The following is a 23,152-nucleotide window of genomic DNA, read 5'->3' as shown; positions in this document are numbered from 1 at the left end:
ATAGGACTACTAGTGTTTTTTGGAAGCTATATTGCAGTTATGTATTTTTTTTAACTTTAGTGAGTAAAGTTAAATGCAAGCTTTAAGAGCTATACTTTTTTTAAGAGCTATATTCTTAATACTGTTGTTAAATTAAACAGGATTTAATCTGATCAGTATTCTTATGCCTCCTAAACCTCTTTATTCTTTCTGATATATATTTTTTTAACATTTAAAAAAATGTTTATTTTTGAGAGAGCGTGTGCACGTGGGAGAGGAGCAGAGAAAAAGGGAGACAGAGGGTCTGAAGGGGGCTCTGCACTGACAGTTCGATGTAGGGCTCAAACTCACAAATCGTGAGATCATGGACTGAGCCACCCAGGAACCCTTGATGTTTCTATTATTGTAGAGCTTTTGTTTTCTTTATAAGTTCTTTTAGCATCCTCTGCTATTTTTTATAACTAACTTTGAAATATATTATTATAATTATATAATATTGCTATAATTGTAAGGCACTACAGTGAAATTTGAAGTTTCCAGTAGTTAGCATTCTGAAATAGCTTGGTTTCTCTAATATCTGTATTAGAGAAGGAACCAGAAAAATATACTAAAGCCTTCCTGGCAGTGAATAAATAGTAGCTCCTAAGCACCCAAAGCAAATGAGAGAGCCAGAAGAGCCAAAGACCTTTAGTCAGTCCGGACCCAGTGTACTTTACTGGTTTGTCACAACGAAGGAGTACTCAGATTGGCTGGTGATGTCGCACAGGCCCTGCTTTTTTATTTTTTGAGAGAGATAGAGAGACGGTAGGGGGAGAGGGAGACAATCTTAAACCGGTTCCTTGCTTGCCTAGTGTGGAGCCTGACGTTGGGCATGATCTCACAACCATGAGATCTTGACCTGAGCCGAAATCAAGAGTTTGACACTTAACCGACTGAACCACCCAGGTGCCTCTCATAGGTCATTCTTTTTATGTGAAAGCTGAAAGTGTGATGGACAAGGTAACAAAGGACAAAAGTGTCAGGGAGAAAAGGGACCACAGCAACTTTGATTATTGGTGCAGGCATGGTGGTTATTAGAAATAGTAATTAGATACTTATGTAGTCCATATTCCAAATAGGGCATAGAGAGCCAGTGATAAAATGGCCACCTCTTTTCTGGATAGGCAATAATTCATCTGATACCATTGAAGGCTTAGAGTATCTCTAAGGGGTGGAAGTAAAATGGCATTGCCTATAGCAAGGGATTAGGGAAAGAACTAGCCACTATACTAGAGCTTGAGGAATCCAGTGTAGATCGGTGGACATGTGGGAGATGGGGACAAATGGGTATTTCTCCGTGAGAACCACTCTGAAGATATAGCAATATATATCAGTATTTTGGAAGGCATTAAAAGTACAAAAGCAGTGTCCTGTACTTCATAGTCTGTAAGATTTATATCTTTGCTATTTTGTGCTTACTAGTGAGAAGTAGGACATTAAAGAAAATGTTATGTTTTCTAATACATCATCTTAAGATGGATCTTTGAATTGTACTCCTGTGGTTCCTTTTATTTTAATGTTTCTCTTTAATTTTGTTATTCAATTCTATAATTGAGGGAAAACATTCTGTGAAAAAAATAGGGTTTAAGGTATTGAGAAAGTATATAGGACATCTTAGATTTGCATTAAAAAGTAATTTAAAGAAGAATGTCACATTAAAAAAAAGGGTGGGGGGCGTCTGGGTGGCTCAGTTGGTGAAGTATCCAGCTTCTGTTCAGGTCATGATCTCATGGTTCATGGGTTCAAGCCCCACATTGGGCTCTCCTGACAGTTCAGAGCCTGGATCCTGCTTTGGATTCTGTGTCTCCCTCTCTCTCAAAAATAAACATTAAAAAAACAAAAACAAACCGTCAAATGTTTGAAGAGCCAGTCTTCAGATACCTGGAGAACTCCACTATGTAGAATTTCTCAGTAGTGATCTCTTTGGTATTCTTTCCTTCTTCTGGATAGAGTTTGTAGTCTCCCATCAGGCTGTGTGCATTACTTTTCAGCAGATAGATTTACCATTGTGGTGTGGAGCATGTTGAATTTGGCAGCAGAGGAAGACCTGTAACTAAGAAGGGTGTCTTGTTTTTATGAACTAGGCCACATTTCCTGTCATACTTAAGCATTTTCTTGCATAGGCACAGGTGATCAGTTCGACACTGGACTTTTCGCCCCCCCCCTTTCAGAACATGGGGAATTATTTTTGCAGTCTTTAAATATGAGAAAATTCAGTTACCATTGATTTTGTTGACCAAACATGTAAAAGGCTCATTGTGACTGTCATTAATTTTGAGTTAAAACGGATCTCCCTGCAGAAATATGGTCTTGCCCCCTTAGGATATTATGAATTGCAGTTAGGACCCTTTTGATAAAGCCCTTTTTTTGGTGTTGGTGCTTATTGTAAAACATTTATTTTTATTTTCAGGAAATTTTCAACAGGGGAAATATGAACCATATTAGCTAGTTCCTCCTGAGGAAAAAATAAGAATAGTTAAGAGCTTGCATATACATCAAGTAGCAAACTTATATACACTACAAATAGTTTTGTTGATATTAGTAAATTATTATTTCCTGCAAAATTATAGATATGTACTTCAGTTTTATGAGAATATGCTTAAATGTATTATCTATACTTCATAAGCACTTAACTGATTTACAGAGAATATTGACTTGAAATTGCTCAATCCCTATCCCAAGTAACTTCCATAACTACCAAAGACTCTTTGTAATTAAAAACAAAACAAAAACCTTTAAAAATAGATACACAACCTAATTAATTAAAATAATGAGGGTGAATTTGATGTAATGGCAGTTAAGGTGGGAGGGATTACATTAAAATTTTATAGGTAGTATTAGCAATTCCGTTTTCCTGTTATGTCATTATTTATAAATATACTTAAAAATTGCTGGAGCTTTGACCAGAGGTTGATGATGGTAAACCTAATTGTCTTATTTTCCCAAATAGAACTTGTAATTGTTTTTCTTTTATGCAGTTATGTTTCTTTTAATCTAAAATTAGTTGACAATTATAAAAACAAGTTTGCTAAGTTACATCAGTGTACCTAACACAATATGGCTATTCTGTGTGAAGGATTCTTATCAAAAGGATGCTCTTGGGGTGTCTGGCTGGCTCAGTTGATAGAGCATGCAACTCTTGATCTTGGGGTTGTGAGTTGGGTGTAGAGACTACTTAAAATCTTAAAAAAAAAAAAAAAGCTCTTTAATTTTCTTTCTCACCCCTTTCTCACCCTTTTGTTTTCAAAGAGAAACTGGTAGTCTGGGTAGATTCAAGGCGTCTTTAAGAGAAAATGTCTTGGGGAGCCCCAAGGAACTGATGAAGTTAAGTGTGCCATCATTAGTGTATGCTGTTCAGAACAATATGGCTTTCCTAGCTCTTAGCAATCTGGATGCAGCAGTATACCAGGTAAGTGGAGGTAGATGACAAAGAAAAGTGAAAAGTGTAAAATCTCAAGTTAAAAAACAAAAAAAAAGTTTTTATGGTGAAAAGACTTATTAGCCCTTTATCACATTGTTTTTTTTCCTCCATAATTCTATTAATATCAAATATTTGTGTCAGACAATAATGTTATGAGTTCATTAATTTATTGTTTTGTTTGTAGGTGACCTATCAGTTGAAGATTCCCTGCACTGCTTTATGTACTGTTTTAATGTTAAACAGGACACTCAGCAAATTACAGTGGATTTCAGTTTTTATGCTATGTGGTGGAGTCATACTTGTACAGTGGAAACCAGCTCAAGCTACAAAAGTTGTGGTAAGAAACAAAACGCTCACCAGAACTAAAAGAGAACACTTCCTTAATCTTATAACACTTTAGACCATCACATTGATGAATGTAGTACATTTCTTTGAAAATAATCTTTGCCCTACAGATAGGCTTTTTTTACTCCCTTATCATAATGTTATTATTAATAATATAACTTAATTGTCCCCCTTCCTCTATTTTTCTGGAGGAGAATATGCATAAAATATGTTAGACATGGAAGGTACCTTAATGTAATCAATCCCCTTCATTTTATGGATGACAAAATTGAAGTCTTTTTTTAGACAAATCCCAGAACATTAAAAAAAAAGTTTATTCATGTATTGTGAGAGAGAGAGAGAGAGAGAGCTCATGTGTGCGCGAGTCGGGGAAGGGCAGAGAGAATCCCAAGCAGACCCCATGCTCAGAGTGGAGGCTGATATGGGGCTCGAACCCATGATCACAGTCTGAGCCAAAATTAAGTCAGTTATTTAACTGACTGAGCCATTCAGACTCCACAAAATTGAAGTCTCAAGAAGTGACTTGTTTAAAGTTACAGTTAATAGCTAACCTGTTACTAAAATTGTGCCAATTTCATACAGTTTGTATGTTCAAAACTTACAGGCCTCTTTTAGGCATTTTTCTCAAGAACACCAAGGGAAGTTTTCTTCATCTAATTTTCATCCTTTCTCTGAACTCAGAAAGTTTTTCTTGTAATCTTTTTGCACACATTCCCACTGTCAGTGATAGGGATTACAGGGGGAGTAGTGTTTTTACTGATATAACTAAAACAGGGCCAAAAGTGCCTTTCTAATTTTCAATTTAAGACTTAAATGGTACCTACCTGATTTTCAAAAATATGTTGTATACTTTATTAGGTTATTTTCCCAAAGAGACTTAGGAAGTGGGACTCTAGTGAATGACCTTCAGGAGTTTTCCTTTACAATCAAATACTTTCTTCACCTTTTAGCAAATAAAAGACTATGGTTCTCCTAGAGGTATGAGGCAGCTGGAGATGTATAGAGGGCGTGTGCAAGTAGGAAGTCAGTTATTTTTTACGTAGTTTCTAGCCTAAAGCTACATGGTCCCCCCCCCCCCCCCCCCCCCCGGAAAATGAGGTTACAATGAATGTTTATGGTTTTTACATGATATTTAAACATGCTTATATTCTGGTGGCATTTCAAAACACTGATCAAATATACACTGCACATTTAATTTAGTTGTAGACCTTGCAGAGAAAGAAATTTATTGGGAAATAAGGCAAACAAAAGTTAAATATGAACTTTAACACTTCACACCATTAGGAAAGATGTTAGGTCCACTGCACATTGGTAATTTATGTGAAAAGCTTAGTAAGCTAAAGCAGATTATTGGGCAGCTTTCCTACTTTTGGACCACTACAAAAAGTTCTTTCATATTTTAAGCAAAGTGCAGCTTCTTGTAACTGCCTCTGTTTTTTGTTCTTGTCAGAATAACTCAATTCCCTACCAACTCTATAGGATAATCCTTTGGATATTTGAGGTGTCACATCACCACCCTCCAGGTCTTTTTTTTCCTCCCCATTGAGACAACCTTGTTGTTTCTTTCTGTATTTTCTAGAGATTTCTTGATTCCCTTCCTCTTGCCCCAATACTTCCTTGTATTTCTCTTCTAGATGCATTCATTATTGTTCCTCAGTAGTCTTAAAACCTCACACTGTCTCTAGCCTTTGACTGAGCAGATGAAGTGTAACTTGTGAATTACCTCTTTTGTTCTGAATACTAGAGATTTGTTAAATTAGCCTATAAGTTTCTGGGGGGAGGTGGAGGGAAGATAGCCATTCAATAACTGATTATACACAGAGTTTCACACAACATAGTTTATTTCAAATGTGTCATGTGCAGTGGGCTGCTTCTTCTAACCAAAATGCAGGATGTATTTATTTTAGTATCTTGTTAGCTTTGGTTCATCATTCAGGCGTTTGAGGTCCTTCCAGATCTTATTATCCATTATTAGGTTTTTGAGTTGTTAGTGTTCTACAGATTCGACAAATATGTCTTTGGGTCTTCCCTAAAAATTTAGACAGGAGAGGACCAGAGTTCTGTGGCTATGCTTTTAGATCTCTCTTTAGCTGGACTTTTCCCCCCTCTTGCTCAATAATCCTTCTCTTCTCTCATAGTTTTTATAGGTCTGCCAGGAATTTGAGAGTGCCTTAGCTAGGTAGTTCTGGCTTGAGGTCTCTTGAAAGTTGCAATCAAGATATTGGCTATGGCAGCAGTCAACTGAAGGCCTGACTGGGCCTAGGGGATGTTTCTAAGGTGGCTCATTCATATGCCTAGCAAACTGGTATTGGTTGTTGGTCTAGCTTGATTTTATTCCGTTAGCACTTTGCTGTATGAGAATTCACTCAGCTATGGATAGAATTGTACTACTATTCTCAATACATTTCTGTCTGGTTCACAAAAATATTATTTAGATTTGTCTTTTTTTTTTTTTTTTTTTCTTTCCAAAATACTGTCTCTATAGAATTCCCCTCCTCATACTAAGAATCCCTTCATAAGGAAATTTGGTATGTCTCATTCTTAGGGAAGCCATATTATTTTCTAGTGATGACCATTAAACTTTTTATGTCATCTGTTCTCACGTTTTGCTAGTAAGTCATTAATAACAATAACAGTTGCAATCACTTAGACCAAGCTTTCTCTCTCAGACATTTAACATAAAGCAATACTCACCTATATCAGGCTGTTTATTTTGAACAAGGTATGTGCTTGTCATAGTATAGTCATATGTCTCTACTCTTTAGTTTCAGTGTTACTACTGAGATAGTATTTATCTCTGAGGAAAGACTGATGAAAGTTCCTTAAGGGTTAGTTTAGGGAAGAAAGAGAAAATAAAGTTGAAATAGGTTAGGGCACATATACATGCATCTTTTAGCACAGAATTATATACATCTGTCAATCTCTCTCATCCATGAACTATTTAAGAACCACAGCTGTGTATCATCTTTTATTTTTATTCATTTAGTACATAAGACAGTGTATCTGGTACATAGAAGGATACTATTAATATTTGATAGAAATTTAGTAAAGTAGGAAATCTTAAAGTCGTTACTTCATTCTGCAGGTGATAGGAAATACAAGAGTTAAACTGTTACCATTTCTGTGATTGAGGCTATTAGGGCTTGAGTTAAGGTGGTGGCAGAAGTTAAAATTAAGAGGCAGGCTGACAATGCAAAATTCTGTGCTAGGATGACTGCCTGCCTGTTATTAGGAATAGGCACACATGTTCGGTAAGCATGGGTGCAATTTGAGGGACAGCTTTTTAATTTAAGTGCTTTGGTTAATCTCTGGGATGGCCTTTTGTTTGTTTCTATCTTAGTCTGTAGACTAGCTGTGTCTGATGTGGCACATACTCTCAATAGAACCATAACAAATTTTTGTAGTCATTTGATCTCTTGGATGAATTCTATTTATGAGTCACTAACAACTTTTGAAACATTATTGCAGGTGGAACAGAACCCATTGTTAGGGTTTGGCGCTATAGCTATTGCTGTATTGTGCTCAGGATTTGCAGGTAAATCATAAATGCATTGCTTTATTCTGTTAAATTTTCTAAAAAAAACATTAAATAGGGATCTAGTTTATATTATTTTATTGTAACCATTTTATTCCCAATAAGGCTTATCTTCCTACTTATAGTTTTGTGTCAGCTGTTTTTTCAGCAAATGTGTGGTAGTGTTTAATTCGGTTCAGACCTAAGACATTACTCATACTTGCAGTAATCTAAGAACATATTTATGTCATGTTGACCATCTTCAGTCCAGATAAGAACCCAAAAGTGAACAAAGACTTCTAACAATGGACAAGTGAGCAGTTAGAAAGCTCCAGTACCTCTTTCCATTTCCTGGAAGTGGCACTATCTTCAGGCAATATCCTCTTGCTGTGGGATATGAAGTTGCCAGCTCAGTATCTGTTTTTTCCTGTTACCCTCAAGTTCTTCCTCTAATAGATTAGGAATTATGGAGTAGGGAGAAAAGGGGGTGGGGTGGAGAGTACCTCACCGAAAAGTTAATACATAAAAGTAACAGCCAAAAAGGGAGGGATGAGAACTGAAATCATTAACATAAAATAAACATGGAAGTCTAGAGTCATATGTGTAGGAACAATCCTCCACTTAATCAAGAAGAGACAAGGTATTAATGTTAAGTGCAACATATGTTTTAGAAATAGTTCCAATAGAGAAGAACCTGAATTTTCTTTTAGTAAAGAATATATTAGTCATAGCTATGTTTTTATTATTTATCTTTATTTGTGCTATTTCAAGAGTTAGGATTCTTTTTATTTTTGACTAGGAAAGTAGGCTGGATGTGGAAGTGAAATATTGCTTGTGAAAAAGATCTTTGATAAAAGGGGAAGATCTAAATTGAGACATATATTTAATGATAGCATCATGCTAAATTTTTATCCTTAGGAACTAGCAAATTAGAAATAAAAATTGAGTTACCCAAGAAATATGCTATTAAACTTTTAAAAATGGGAATAGGAATAACCATTACATGTTTCTTTCCGTTCTCTGGCTCTAGCGCACATTCACCAAAAACAACCTTTTTTTCCATTATAATTTTTAGTTGATTAGTATTTGAGTGGCAGTTTCTAAGTCTGTAATTAATGTGTTTATAATGAAAATCTTTAATATCCTTGAATGTCTCCATGTGTTCATTTTAAGTATAAAACTTAGTGGTATGTGATTTTGCATGTGTATGATGAGTCATTTGCTTTTCTGGAGTATCTGGAAAAACTATGGACCCTCAACCCCAAGAAAATGCACATACATACAAAATGTATTATCTAGTGAGTGAGTTCATGGTTTTTCTGACATTAAGAACTTGGTTTGTGGAACCCTGCTTTAAAGGAAAATGGCTTCACTCAGCAATTTCTATTTAAATTTTATTTTGGTTGTGTTACTCTGAAAAAAATCCCAAGCGGTTATTATATAGGTTATTTTGTAAAGCTGGGAGTTTTCATTACTAGGCAGATATTAGAGGGATATGATTAAGATAATTGACTCTAATAGTATAGTTTTCCTGCTGACCAAAAGAAGTCTATTATTGGCATTAACAGAAAGCTTCTGTGATCTTACTGCTACAGTAATGGGAGAAACTGTTCTTAATAATTTATGAGTTTCCTGTTGTATGTGGGTTAGAAAATTCCCTCTTAGTTACTGATTTTATATGCTGTATAAAAATACATGTTGTTAATGTCAAAATGCCATGTCACAACCAGCATAATAAATGTGCACTTGATGTAAAATGTGTTTGTTCCCTGAATCATATACTTTTATATTGTCATAGGTCTAGGTTATTGTTCTAAATGAAGGGAATTTCAAATTAATTTTTAATATCTTTCATATTTGCATATCTAATTTTTTTCCAGGAGTGTACTTTGAAAAAGTTTTAAAGAGTTCAGACACTTCCCTCTGGGTGAGAAACATTCAAATGTATCTATCAGGGATTGTTGTGACATTAGTTGGCGTCTACTTGTCAGATGGAGCTGAAATTAAAGAAAAAGGATTTTTCTATGGTTACACATATTATGTCTGGTTTGTCATCTGTAAGTATCCAGGAATTAACAAGGTCTGGGTAGATCCTTTAAAAAAAAAAAAAAAAGTCTGTTTTAAGCCTTTGATAGCATTTTGAAATTGTTCCTCTGCTACTGTGAACACGTTTGAAAATGTAATTTTGGTTTTATTGACTGACTTTGTGGCGTAACTCTCCCAAAGCAATTTTGCCTTCACGATCAGTAGTATCTAATGTGTTAGCAATAAATGTGTACAATTTAGTAGTAGAGCACATAGTCCTCTGGGCATGTGAAAAACAATGTTGTTTTATAGGAACTATTACTCGATTTTAGTACAAACTCTCTCAGATGGCTGCTTCTAAGGAAAATCGTATTTTCCTAGGTAAATTAGTATGGCATCTCTGGGGGTGAAAACTGCTTCACCATCATAGAATGTTTCATTTTTCGAGTGTTAAGATTTTCTTTCTTTCTGTATACAAGTTCTTGCAAGTGTTGGAGGCCTCTACACTTCTGTCGTGGTCAAGTACACAGACAACATCATGAAGGGCTTTTCTGCAGCAGCAGCCATTGTCCTTTCTACCATCGCTTCAGTGATGCTATTTGGGTTGCAGATAAGTATGTCTTAGTTTGTATTTTTAAGTTTTTAAAAGAGCTTCTCACTTCCTTGACTCCTTAAATATGGCAGTTGGTCATAAATTCCTTGTTTTGTTATAGTTTATTCTACAAACGCAGAAGTTCATTATCTTATGGGATGTGGGTCACCAGTACTGAGGTTGTTTCCATGGTCCTAGAGCTTAGCTGAGGGGTACTGGTTCTACTGAAAGTGACAGGGCTACTGAGTTACTACAAAGAGCCTTTCTGTAGTCAGGACCTCCCTGTTTCCCTGGTTTTAGATACAAGACAACCTGAATACTTCTCGGTGAATATAGTATGATTAGGTTTGCAAGGAAATACAAGGACTTTAGGGAATGATTATTTTCAGCAGTGCAGTTACAGTAAACAAGGCTTTTTATGAGGGGGAAAGAACAGAAAATTCTTTCATGTCCCCCTTAGTTTGTACCTTCCTAACTTTTGGACGTAGGTATAAAGGTATTTTTGTTTCTTATAATATGTAATTAGTACAAAATTCATTATGATAGCTGGCATTCTGGCACCATCACTGTACTAGTCCTTCTAATATAGACTTCCCTAGCCTACACCCAGCATTAAGTTGGATCCTGAATTATTTAACATTTCAGGGTGCTGTAATAATCATTTTCCTTACTGATCAATTATACCACAATCTGTGAAATATCGGCAATAAGTAAAAGAAACAGACTTGGCCTGTATTTATGTTTGATTTTAAAATTGATTATTGTTATAAATGCAAATAGAGGAACATCAAGCTTGTAGAAATCTTTAAAAAAATTTATTAGTTGTGCAACTTTGGGGAAGTTACTTAACCTGTGTCTCAGTTTCTTCATCTGTAAAGTGGGACGGATAGTCTCCTGGGTTGTTTTAGGTAAAGTGATTAGAATAGTGCCTGGCACCCAGTAAGTATTCTGTAGAAGGCCAACCACTTACCATTTCAGTATCACTACTTATAGGCCCTCCTTTAGATATATTTCTTACCTGATTTTGGTGAACTTTTAATTGTACTTCTGATCCTTATGCTCAACAAATCCTTATGCCTTTTCTCCTAAGGAATACTTGGGGGCAGTAAAAAAAAAAAAAAATGCTTTTCAATTAGAACATCTTACCCATCTTCCAGTTTTCTATTTAGATTTAACTTACCTCCCCTTTTTTTTTTGACGGGAAAGCTAGTCTTCTCTTGTTAGGAGTGAACTAATAAAATCATAGCTTGATGTCATTTCTCTGCAAGCCATTTTTAAAACTAATAAGATTGTGCTGTTGTACTCCATACAGAATTTGGTTCAGTTTGGAACAATATACAGTTTTGACATAGATTTTGACATAAACATTTATGTATGAAATGCTTACTTGTCAAGTTTGGGCAAGTTGTAATTTATGTCCTGATTTTCAGGATTAAGACCAAAACAAAGAAAAAAGACAAGGCTAGCAGAAAATGAAATTGTACTATCATCATTTCATCTCCTTTTCAGAAATCTTCAATCATTTTGAGTCATTGGTTACTTAACTCGAAATTTTGTGCTCAACTACCTTTTACTCTAAATTTTTACAGGTTTCTAGTACCATGGAAAAGCCACATTCCACTGCTCTTTTTTAAATTACAGCATATGGTGTGGGATGGTGGTGCCTGGGTGGCTCAGTTAGTTGAGTGTCGAGTCTTGATTTGGACTCTGGTCATGATCCCAGGGTTATGGGATTGAGCCCCATGTTGGGCTCAGCATGGAACCTCCTTAAGCTTCTCTTAAAAAAAAAAAAAAAAATCCTTTAAAAATTTAGCATATAGGGAAGTTAGTATGTTGTCAGTGGTCTGGGACAGGCATACTCGTATTCTCACAAAGCCTACAGTCTCTTTGTACCTTTTTTGGGGGTGGAGAGCCAGAATTGATTCTCTCTGTAAACCTTACCGTCTATAAAAATAGAACACTTATAGATGTATTTTCCATGTGATCTAATGGTATAAACCTATAATTGAAAGATTTCAAAATTTAAAATGGATTATTGTTATATAGTTTTAAGGACACAGATACAGATTAATTTTTTTTTCTTTTCAGCACCCACCTTTGCTCTGGGTACTCTTCTTGTATGTGTTTCTATATATCTCTATGGATTACCCAGACAAGACACTACATCCATCCAACAGGGAGAAACAACTTCAAAAGAGAGAGTTAGTGGTGTGTGATTTCAGCCTCAAAAGACTCTTACCAAGACAAGAACTGTTTGCATTAAACTAGAGCCTTAAGTCAATCCGAGAAGGTAGCTTAAACAAAAACATGTTAACTGTGTCATAAGAATTAAGAAGAAAGCTATCTGAATGAACTGCTACAAAGATTTAATGTGACCTGTTTTGGGTCAACCTGTTTTGTTTCAGAATGAAAGACTTTTATTGTATATATAATGTATATAAAAAAGTATGGAGAGGGTATGATATTACAAAAAAATCATGTGAGGATACAATATTCAAGTAACAAGGTTTGGGACAAGGTTAAGGGTTAAAGTGCCAAAGCCATTTCTGTACGAACTGTTTTCTTGTTCAGGAACCAGGGGAGAAGGATGACCCCTCCTTGTTCTCCAATTCATGTACAGTATTTCATCCCAGCAGCAGTAAGACCCAGCTAGCTCTTTTCTTACAAAAGAGAGGCATAACCAAGCCAGGCTAGTTCAGAAACAAACTGAATGTTTAACTTCTCAAACTGAATCTATTTCATAATGCAGGCAATGACTTCTGGGTGGTGACGGAGTACTCCTGTTAAGTGCTGTATTTGTGCCATTCATTGTCTGGATTCGTATTTCTTTGCTGTTAGATGATCTACTTTTCTTCAAAAAATATTTCTAATGTCACTTTTGTACTTTTTTTTATAAAGTATGTTTAAAACTATTGGGCTGTCAATAATTTGTGAAATTTTAGTGTTTTTAAAAATTTTTCTATAATGTTAATGGGGAAATTCAGCAATAAACTTAATTTATTTATATGCAATCTGTGATCACTTTTTGTATCATGATTATGACCATTAAAATAATGCAAAATGTAAAAAAAAAACAAACACCAAAAACATTAAATTTTTCATTTTTTCTATGTTGGAACTGTATCAGTTAGGGTTCTCTGATGACATATAAACCAACTCTTGGCAAACCTGAAGCAAAAAAAAAAGTTTATAATTTATAAGAAAGACTACAATCAGAACTAGGGCTCTAAGCTATAGGAGATCGTAAACAACAGTCTTCAGGGAGCTGCTTTTGGAAAGACTGGCCTCTAACCATCACTGTCCCTGTGTCATTTCACTCGAAGTTCAAATACTGAGGTGGCTACCACAGATCTGGGAAGGGGGAACGTTTCTGCAAACAAGTGGAGAAGGATATAGGACATGAAAAACATGTTCCAGTTACACATTTTTATTCCATGGCTAGTTTGTGCTAAGGAAATATTAATGATTCTTTAAAAATTAGTAATTGGGGGACCTGGGTGGCTCAGTCGGTTGAGCATCCGACTTCGGCTCAGGTTATGATCTCATTGTTAATGACTTTGAACCCCACATCGGGCTCACTGCTGTTAGCCTGTCAGCTCAGAGCCCACTTCAGATCCTCTGCCCCCCTCTCTCTGCCCCTCCCCCACTTGTGCTTTCTCAAAAATACAGGTTAAAAAAAATAGTAATGTGAAAGCTACCTTTATTTAAAATTGAGACTGCATGGATAAGTCTTTTTTAGGACTAAGAAGGTGTACCATACTTGCCAATATAAAACTGTGTTCATTCAATTAGAGAAGTTTTGGTTCATGCTAAATTGCTTCTCTATTGTAAAAGTAGATGATTGTCATTCGCATTCAGGAGATTTTTAGTAGCAACATTTAGGATAAATTATAGTAGACCTGAATGGAAATACTGGCAGATGAGGATAGCTGTACTGATCAAACAGAGCACATCCCATGTTACCTAAACAAATCATGCAAAATATCCTTGGTCGATATGCAGGTACATGAAAGAAATGGTGTAAGAAACTCCATTTCAGGGGCACTTGGGTGGCTCAGTCGGTTAATTAAGCATCCGACTTCAGCTCAGGTCATGATCTCACGGTCCGTGGGTTTGAGCCCCAGGTCTGGCTCTGTGCTGGCAGTTCAGAGCCTGGAGCCTGCTTAGGATTCTGTCTCCCTCTCTCTCTGCCCCTCTCCCACTCACACTTCGTCTCTCTCTCTCTCTCTCTCTCAAAAATAAACATTAAAAAAAAAAAGTTGAAGAAACTCCATTTCAAATTATGGTTTAACTAATGGACTAATTTTTACAAAAAGATCCTAGTACCATACCTGTCAGTAATTCCTTGTTATTTAAATCTGTTCAGTTCCCAAGTTCACATAATAAGAATTACCTACCTGTACAGATTAACGAAAGATAAGCACGAGATCTGTTCTCTGGGAGTGGTTCTCATCTGTATTAGCAAAAAAGCTTAATTTTGGTGTCCCTAAATTGATTCAGAACTAGCCATTATTATAAGAAAATTGAAATATTTTCATCAGTTTTATCTGATGTGAACATTAGGTAATCTCAGTTATGAGAACAGTTTCTGGAAGAATGACACTGTAAAAAACCTCAAGCTGGAGTTTAATCCTTTATCCCCATTAGACCGCAGTGAATTTTAGAAGATTTGAGTTAGTTTTACAAAACTCTGTTTAGTACTTATGGACCATGAGGGAACTCAGTTGATTTTTTAAGGTAAAGATTTAATAAGTTGATGAATCACTTAGGCTTAATAAAATATAGATTCTGATACAGAACAGTTTAAATTCTAAACAAAGCATATAAGAATAGAGAACTAGAATTCATTTAGTAATTAAAAAGCTGCTATTTTAATTAGAAATTACATCCTACATACAGGTGTTATTCCAAGAAGTTTCATTCCATTGGCTAGCACAGAACGCACAGCTCTGAAAAGATGAAGTCTGGCCTATAAAATAAAACAAAGGATGATTAATGTTCAACAACAGGCTAACAATACATGAGTAAAGAAGAGTATCTTTAAGAGTAATTCTTATTTTCTTCTAATTTAAAGTAGGAACAGTATCTCAGGGTGCCCTAAGATTTGCTGTCAGTAAGGAAAAACAAATTTAGCATCCTATAATTTATAGTATGACTGGTAGGTACCCCAAGAGTTGGGGAGTGGGAGTGACACTATCATTATACAGCCCAGCTTCAGATATGGGGAACTCCTCACTCTTAGGAAAATGTGTTTCAAAGTCCAGTGTGTTGGAAAATCTAAAAACACTGATTGTTATAGCCCAATTCTAAGTACCACCTGAGTCTGTAAGTATACTACTGCAGTTAAACGAGATGCTATTTTAGAAACATTTACAAGAAAGACTCAGTAATAGTAACCTGAGGATGCTAAAGATAACACAGAAAACACTTAACGTACCCCAGCCACTTCAGGAGGACTGTCTTTTATATGCAGTGTCTTGTGTGCCATACCTGCAAGATGACTGAAACGGGAAGAGAGAAATGAAGACCAGAAGTCATTTCCTGTTGTAACATGCAAGCTTGGTATTTTATTGCCTCAACTTAAAGAAATCAAAGCCTAGCTCCATTAAAAGATGTATCCAACATTGGAAAGCTGAGACCTGAATCACTGCATTTCTGTAATAAGAAAAGTAAAACACATTAAACTAAAGCTTTAGATTTTGGTCCTAATACCTTAAGTTATTAAGGTGGTGATTTCAGTGTTTTATAAAGATAGGGGATTCCTTTCTAATAATTAGTTTTTTCTCATTTAGGTATCTTTAGGATGAAAGGTATAATGTGGCCTGGACTTCCCCCTCTGAATGGTGAGGAGGTGGGGTGGAGACTAGCTATCAAATACAAACACCACACAAACATGGGCCACTCTTTAAAGCATCTTTTCTGTTCAGGTATAGCAGCAAATACAACAATGTGCCAGAGAAATTATGCATATGACATTGTTTCAATGTCGAACTGACTTAAAAAAAAAAACATATTTATTTATTTTGGGGAGAGTGCAAGCAGGAGAGGGGCAGAGAGAGGGCGACAGAGGATCCAAAGTGGGCTCTATGCTGACAGCCTAACAGCAGAGAGCCCAATGTGGGTCTCGAACTCATGAACTGAACCACGAGATCAAGACCTGAGCTGAAGGTGGACGATCAATTGACTGAGCCACCCGGGTGCCCCTTAACTGACATTTAATAAGACTTTCTGGCTTCTTTATTTCTCTCTGACTATGTAGAATTTAAAGGGGAAAAAATTTTTATTTAAATCTGGGGAAGGCAGGTAGAAAGGATAATCAAGAAAACCCCAATAAATCTGATTTCAGTAAATCTTGAGTAAAAGCAAATATTTCCTTTCTTAAATAGATTTATAGAAAGATAACAGCTGTTGCTCTAGAAGATACTCAACTTCTATTCAGAACTCTGAAACAGCTACTATGAAATTTCTATTCAAGTGTTACTGATCTGCCTTCCAGTTCATTCTCTATTCTCTGGCTGGCTAATTTTTCTATGTCTGCTTAAAATCTTTTTATGGACTCCACTGCCCTGAAAATAAGCTGAAATGCCCTAATACATGAAAAAAGGTGTGTACACACTCATTTCTCACCCCTCCCAGGACTATGCTTGTAGTTCCTTCAGTATCATCTTCTTGTTCAACTCTGGGCTTTTTCTTCCTTTTCTGTGACTTTGTTACTCCTGATTAGTATCAACTCCTCTCCTCCAAAAAGCCCTCTCTGATCCAACAAGGCTGGGCTGAGTGCCCTAACATGGTTTCTTATGTTCACTCTATCTTAACACAAATGTACTGTTATGTAACCACTCATGACAAAGCTGTTAGTTCCTGTTAAAAAGACTCAGTGACTGTACCTTATATCACTGAATGAATAAATGAATATTAATTGCTGATTTGCAAAAATGAAGCAAGAATTCCTATAACTTAAAGTACCTCAGTTTTTAGGCTGGGGGTTTTGTTTATAGGAGGACTTTAGAAGAAAGGTCCTTTTTCAGATCAGGTCTCAGAGGTCTTTAATACCTGAAAACAGCAAGGTTATAGGTACCTTAGAGTTAGAAGGTAACTGACAATGTGCCTGGGTTGAAGGTCCTGAGATGATCTATAAAGCACTTCATCAAACCTAAAAGAAACATGACAGCAGCAGTTGGCAGAGGAAGACTATGCACGTATTACACTAAGCTGTTAAGATCTTGGATGTAAGGCTGACTTGAAATCATTAAGAGTAGAAGGTATATATGGAAAAGGACCTTGGGTGCATTTGAAGGTAAAGGCGCAGTTTTCTTTCTTACGAATTCCTTGATGGCAGGTACTTTCTAAATCATCTTGATATCCCTTAGGCCTAGCCCAGAACAAGGACTCAAATCATGGCTGTTAAAGTGAATGTAAAAAGCCTCCAGCCATGTTTAGGAACATAATCTAGGAACTAACAAACAGAGTCTACCCTCAATGCCAAGGAAACCAGGTTGGCTTATTTTTCCTACCAGATTAGCCAAATGTGAGAAAACTACTCCTGATCCCAGGAAAGAGTCATTGACCACTGTGTGGCAATTGGAGAAAACTGCCTTGTTAACTACCCACATCCTTTCCAGAGACTAGTATCTCCTGACAAGTCTGGCTTTACCAACAAAGCTTGAAAGAGCTCAAAGGTATGGTCTCTTGCCCAGTGTAGGGGCATCAAGTAGATATTCATCTGAGACTGTGAATTAAAACCATGTAGCAAATGAAGGATTATAGTCTCATGGAAGCTGTACAAAGGCAGAGATTCTCCGTCACTTATTGAAGAGGGTGAGGAGAAGATGAGCTTTTCCAAAACTAAAAATTTATGCTTTACTAGGCTTTCTACTCTCATACCATGACCCAGAAGATGTTAGGCACCTGTGCCGATTCATCAGTGATAATATTTTTAAGTCCCAAGGATTGACCTTGACTATGTCCTCTGTCTGCCCTCAAAGAGCAGATAAATTGCTTTTTGGTCATACCTCCAGGAAAAGCGCTTGCTGTCTGGTGGCAGGGGGATGGGGTAGGAGCTAGTTACTGGCTTATTCACTCTAGTCGTCAGCAAACCCCCAACAGTCATTTCACTAGGCAGATGAAGACTAAATAAATACTAGAAAACCCATACCTGAGAAGATGCTGAAGAATGGAAACAGACTGTGGTTCTTGTAAACAAGCAGTGTTGAAATCATTTAGATAACCACATCCAAAAGTCTCTTCCAAACTGTTATCAAAAGTTTAAAAACAACGGATTAAACAAGTCAGCCAAGGACACCTAATTGAAGTTTATCATGATGCTTTAATCTTTCCTAAATCTGTTACTTCCCTCAGAAAAAGGGAGTATATTCTTTGGCAGGGTTATTCTGAGTACAGAATAAGGTAACATACAAAAGCACTTCTTATATAGGTGTTCAATAAATATTTTAACCCCCCCCCCCCAAAAAAAAACCCCAAACCTAACAGGTGGTCCACTGTAATTCTAACTAGTTTTGAACAGATGTCTGAGAAGCCCAGCAAATATGACTTTGATCTTAGGAGCACATCAACCAAGCCTCACCCTGGGAAGGACAGAGCGGCTCATGCATCCCTGCACACTCCCCTCACCTGTGGAGGCGAGCATGCGTGTACTGCAGGAAGACGCCTGTGTCCCCACGACTCTGGAAAATACGATCCCAGCTGAACTGATAGTCAGACAAGAGCACACCTTTGAAGTCCTAAAACGACAAGAGTAAACCTTTAGTGCTGGGATTTGTTCTAGTACCAAACAAAAGGGTCTCACAGGATGCAGTCTTATCAGACCTGAATAATGAGTGCTGCAAGCCCGACCCTCTCTGCAGTCTCCTGTGGGTTCTCCACTTCTTTGGTAGCTGAAACAGACAAAGGCAGCTATCTTTAACCTACATGAAACCATTCAGAATCAGGGATTGAAGGAGATAGAATCTGCCAAAAACATACGCTGCCAGCAAGAACAAACAGGTTCAGAGTGGGCAGTTTATTTCCCTAATTTGGGCTAATTGACACTGGATAAAGATGTTCCCCTGCCTACATTAAAGGGAAAGAAACATGAATTCGTTTTTCTCATGAATATCCCTTGTGAGACATTAGATAAAGCTGGTACTTACTTTTCCAAGGCTAAACAAAGCCACCAGGACTTGTGACCTGTTTCCTATTACATACATAGGAATTTCACATAAGCACTCCAACAGTGGAATGACAATGCTGAAGCTATCCATGAAAGAGGCGTAGTGTTGTATCAGTGCAGATTACTGAACTGAATGACACCAAGCAGCAAGTCTAAAACCTCTGGCACCTCTAATTAGTGCAAGCTATTTTTGACAAGGTTAATGAAAATTAAGAGAGGGACAGTCATAACAAATCACACTGCACAGAAGTCCGTAGAACATAAAAGTGGCATGTAAGTTGTGACTGTAACAATAAAGTGAATTCACTCTTAATAGAAGCCATGTTCTGTAGCATCCTTGATCGAATCTCATTTAGAACATCTTCCAGAAAGGTAACCTCTCCTCTTCGAGTCTTCATTCCCTGCACCACTCCAAAGGGCACGTGCTGGCACCTGAAATGAAGGAGAAAAGAACTGATGATCAAAGTGTGTAACAATACCCTTTCAGAGAGTAGTCTGAACTTTAACTCTCACGGAGGGGCTTTTCAAAATTAACAAATTAAAATGTGATGTGATTTGTTATATGCCACAAAAGATGTTAAACACACAGCTTCATTGTACAGATAATCACTAGCATGTGATTAAATTACTAGTTGCCTTTGTGAAATAAAAGGAGGGATTACGAATTTTGGACATCAAGCCACTGAGAACAGATGTCTACTAAAGACACATATATTAAATGTTTGTAAGTTAGAAATAAGGACATTAAATTAATGTAAAAAACAAATCTGCTTTTCTTACACCAATATGTTGCAACAAAGAAATGAAGTTTGAATAACAATTTTCAACAACCTGGTATATTTTGGGACTTGGCTGACCTAACAAACCTTTAATGATCCTAAGCAGGCAGTTAAGAACTGTGCTGACATTACCTTTCTGCCCAGTCATATCCCATGATCTGCAGCATTTGGAACACTTGCTGGAAATGCTTTTTTTGCCCTTTATCTGTCTTGGGGGGGAAAAAAAGTATTTAAAACAACAGTGATAAGTTAACCTACAAAAACAGGTTGGACATAAATCAAAATATTTGAGTTTTGACAGACCAGAGTCATTGTCAATTGATGTATTTTAAATAAGCACACAGAGAGGATGCCAGTAGAAGAACGTCTAAGCTGAGTGTTCTACAAGATAATAAGAGCTGTAGCACTCCACGAGTCAGAAGGAAATACGAACTTTAATCTCTTGAATATTCTATTTAAATTCCTTCTCTTTCAGCTATCATAACCTTTATCTCCAAGAAGGACAAAGCTAAGCTCTAATAAGGTATATAACGGCAACTTTTTTTTCTTAGGGGAAAGGGAGGTTGCACATGGAGAGGAAGGAAAGGGAAGAAAAGACCAGAATAACCCTCAGCAATAAGAGGAACAAACTATTGGATGCACACAACGGCTTGGGTGGATCTCAAGGGCATTCATTATTGCTGAGTGAAAAAAGCCAATCTCAAAACGTTACCTACTGTGATTCTACTTATATAACCTTTTCAAAGTGACAAAACTGTAGTGATAGAGAACAGAGCAATGATTGCCAGGGGTTAGGGTTAGGGGGAAGGGGGGGTTATTAAGTGGTTGCCAAGATGGAGTTTGCTTCATGATGGAACAGTTCTTTATTCTGAATGTTGTGATGGTTATGTGATCTCTCCCCTCCCCCCAATATATTTAGGCCCACATGCAAGTACATGTTTTAACTAAGGTCTTTACCATGTCAGTTTCCTGGTATAGATAAAATACTATGATTATATTAAGATATTTTCTTTGGGGAAGGCTGGGTGAAGGGTCCATGGAAACTGTACTATTTTAAAACTTGTCTTAAATTATTAAAATAGTTATTTTTAAAAAAGTACATTATGGTAACCTGCACATACTCATTTCACATAACTATTTTCCTGAATTGGGTATTTTTTTTTTTTTTTACGATGATCTTGCGGTTCGTTGAGTTGGAATCCTGCGTCAGGCTCTGTGCTGACAGCTCAGAGCCTAGAGCCTGCTTCAGATTCTGTGTCCCCCTCTCTCTCTGCCCCACCCCTGCTTGTGCTCTGTCTCTGTCTCTTAAAAATGAATAAACATAAAACAATTTTTTTTATTTTTTTTTCCACGTTTTTTAATTTTTTTTTAATTTTTTTTTTATTTTTATTTTTGGGACAGAGAGAGACAGAGCATGAACGGGGGAGGGGCAGAGAGAGAGGGAGACACAGAATCGGAAACAGGCTCCAGGCTCCGAGCCATCAGCCCAGAGCCTGACGCGGGGCTCGAACTCACGGAGCGCGAGATCGTGACCTGGCTGAAGTCGGACGCTTAACCGACTGCGCCACCCAGGCGCCCCAAAACAATTTTTTTTAAATAAACCTAACATTGAATTTCTTCTATATTTTGACAAGATTATTTTTCCATAGTTTTTCAACATGGCAATTAACTTCTTTCTTTGCAGTTTTCATGAGGTAAAGATCATAATCTTTTGTTCTTTATTGTGATTACTTACCACATAAATCATTGTATCAAAATTATACTTGTCCATTCGATCTATAGCAGCTGCAAGATCTCTGAAAAATATGGCCATAAATTAAGAGTTACTAGGCAGATCTGGGAAAAAATTTGCTTTACGTATTTAATAGTAATGAGGCTTTTCTAATTAAGAACTCCTATTACTCCACAGTCTAGGGTATACTGCTTATGATTATATAATCCCAGTACCATACTTTCATATAAAGTAATAATTAACAAAAATAGCTTTGGGAAAAGCAACAATAATAAAAGTACTGTGGAAAGATTAAAAAAAAAAACAACAAAATAAGTAAATATAAGCTCTGGGAAAAGCAGTAGTACTAAAGCAGCTCCAGGCAAAGTGTCTGTAGGTAAATGTTTTATGATTTGTTCATCAAGCCTGTACTGGGAACAATCACCTGAGTGTCACTTTTCGGCAGTATACCTTCTTAAAGAACATATTTAAAACACAGGTGATGTGGTAACTTAACAGATATCTTTTAGCTACTCTCCTATTACAAGGACTTTCAAAAGTTTTGAATCAGTGATAAGCAATACCTTCTTTTTTTTTTTTTTTTAAATTTTTTTTTTTCAACGTTTTTATTTATTTTTGGGACAGAGAGAGACAGAGCATGAACGGGGGAGGGGCAGAGAGAGAGGGAGACACAGAATCGGAAACAGGCTCCAGGCTCCGAGCCATCAGCCCAGAGCCTGACGCGGGGCTCGAACTCACGGACCGCGAGATCGTGACCTGGCTGAAGTCGGACGCTTAACCGACTGCGCCACCCAGGCGCCCCCTACCTTCTAAAACACTGTACAAGACCAGAAAGTCCTTTGACAAAAACTCAACTCTCCTTTCTCTAAGTATAAAAAACTCAGTTTGCATCTAGTATGAAATAATGAAAACCAAACCATTAACAGTGAAATTTCAAGTCAAAATTATGAAAATATTGAAATTGAAAATCAAAGCTATTTTTGGTTAACAATATATGACACTGGGAAGATTTTAAAAGGTCCTAGATCTTTTGAAATGATGGAAAGCATCAAAACATCATTACTGCCCATCTCCTAATCCTAATAGAACATAGAGCATGCATTCACAACGGAGGCAAAAACTGGCTCCTGAGGGACAACAGAATCTTATTCTTTTTATGTATAAAGCACATATGTGCACACAACACATACAGATGCACAGGAGATCTGTGATATTAAACATTTCCTGAGGTGGGCAAGCAGGAAAAACAGGCTAAAAAGGCTCCTGAGAGGGATTATAATGGAAAAACAAAAACAAAAAAACAAAGGTTGTGAAACACGAGTATAGAAGATTATCCCCCAGATGAAGTCACAAATATATACCCCCACTATATTTTTGGTTTGACCCAAGGACAAAACAAAGAGAAGCCTTTTGATCCAATGAAATAATTAAAGAGAAGAATATAAAGAAAAGCTCTAGGCTGAGTTTGTGAAACCTGAATTTGAAAGCAGAAGAATGCCAGATCATTTAGTTCAGGCCTCTCATTTCAAAGTAGGGACCCAGCCCAAAGAAGGTCCC

The 23,152-nt window shown here is 36.8% G+C and overlaps 2 protein-coding genes across 9 annotated transcripts in view; one reads left to right on the top strand and one right to left on the bottom strand.

The window, feature by feature from the left end:
* SLC35A1 (solute carrier family 35 member A1) overlaps positions 1 to 12,926 on the top strand; it is a 33,492-nt gene extending 20,566 nt beyond the window's left edge. For both annotated transcript variants that reach the window (XM_019442825.2, XM_019442826.2), the window contains 6 exons: positions 3,268 to 3,427; positions 3,624 to 3,776; positions 7,253 to 7,319; positions 9,179 to 9,355; positions 9,803 to 9,937; positions 12,004 to 12,926. In XM_019442825.2, the coding sequence (XP_019298370.1) occupies positions 3,268 to 3,427; positions 3,624 to 3,776; positions 7,253 to 7,319; positions 9,179 to 9,355; positions 9,803 to 9,937; positions 12,004 to 12,131 (820 nt within the window). In that variant the 3' untranslated portion in view covers positions 12,132 to 12,926. The remainder of the gene's footprint in view (positions 1 to 3,267; positions 3,428 to 3,623; positions 3,777 to 7,252; positions 7,320 to 9,178; positions 9,356 to 9,802; positions 9,938 to 12,003) is intronic.
* The window catches only part of RARS2 (arginyl-tRNA synthetase 2, mitochondrial), a 78,129-nt gene continuing 56,265 nt past the window's right edge, over positions 1,289 to 23,152 (bottom strand). For 3 of the 7 annotated variants that reach the window (XM_053904666.1, XM_019442822.2, XM_053904664.1), the window contains 10 exons: positions 21,599 to 21,659; positions 19,996 to 20,072; positions 19,392 to 19,516; positions 18,742 to 18,809; positions 18,547 to 18,656; positions 18,071 to 18,166; positions 16,994 to 17,068; positions 15,353 to 15,416; positions 14,813 to 14,884; positions 1,289 to 2,071 (listed from right to left, as the gene is read on the bottom strand). In XM_053904666.1, the coding sequence (XP_053760641.1) occupies positions 2,006 to 2,071; positions 14,813 to 14,884; positions 15,353 to 15,416; positions 16,994 to 17,068; positions 18,071 to 18,166; positions 18,547 to 18,656; positions 18,742 to 18,809; positions 19,392 to 19,516; positions 19,996 to 20,072; positions 21,599 to 21,659 (814 nt within the window). In that variant the 3' untranslated portion in view covers positions 1,289 to 2,005. Of the gene's footprint in view, positions 2,072 to 6,743; positions 11,011 to 12,309; positions 13,084 to 14,812; positions 14,885 to 15,352; positions 15,417 to 15,446; positions 15,571 to 16,993; positions 17,069 to 18,068; positions 18,167 to 18,499; positions 18,657 to 18,741; positions 18,810 to 19,391; positions 19,517 to 19,995; positions 20,073 to 21,598; positions 21,660 to 23,152 lie in introns of those variants that run through there. The other 4 variants (XM_053904662.1, XM_019442823.2, XM_053904663.1 and 1 more) reach the window with 4 other exon arrangements.

This window comes from Panthera pardus, unplaced genomic scaffold (genome assembly GCF_024362965.1).
Source record: "Panthera pardus isolate Hobbes unplaced genomic scaffold, ASM2436296v1 HiC_scaffold_17, whole genome shotgun sequence".
In the NCBI taxonomy this organism is placed as follows: domain Eukaryota; kingdom Metazoa; phylum Chordata; class Mammalia; order Carnivora; family Felidae; genus Panthera; species Panthera pardus.
Note: the sequence above shows the minus strand (reverse complement) of the source record. Positions and strands in the feature narration are given on the sequence as shown.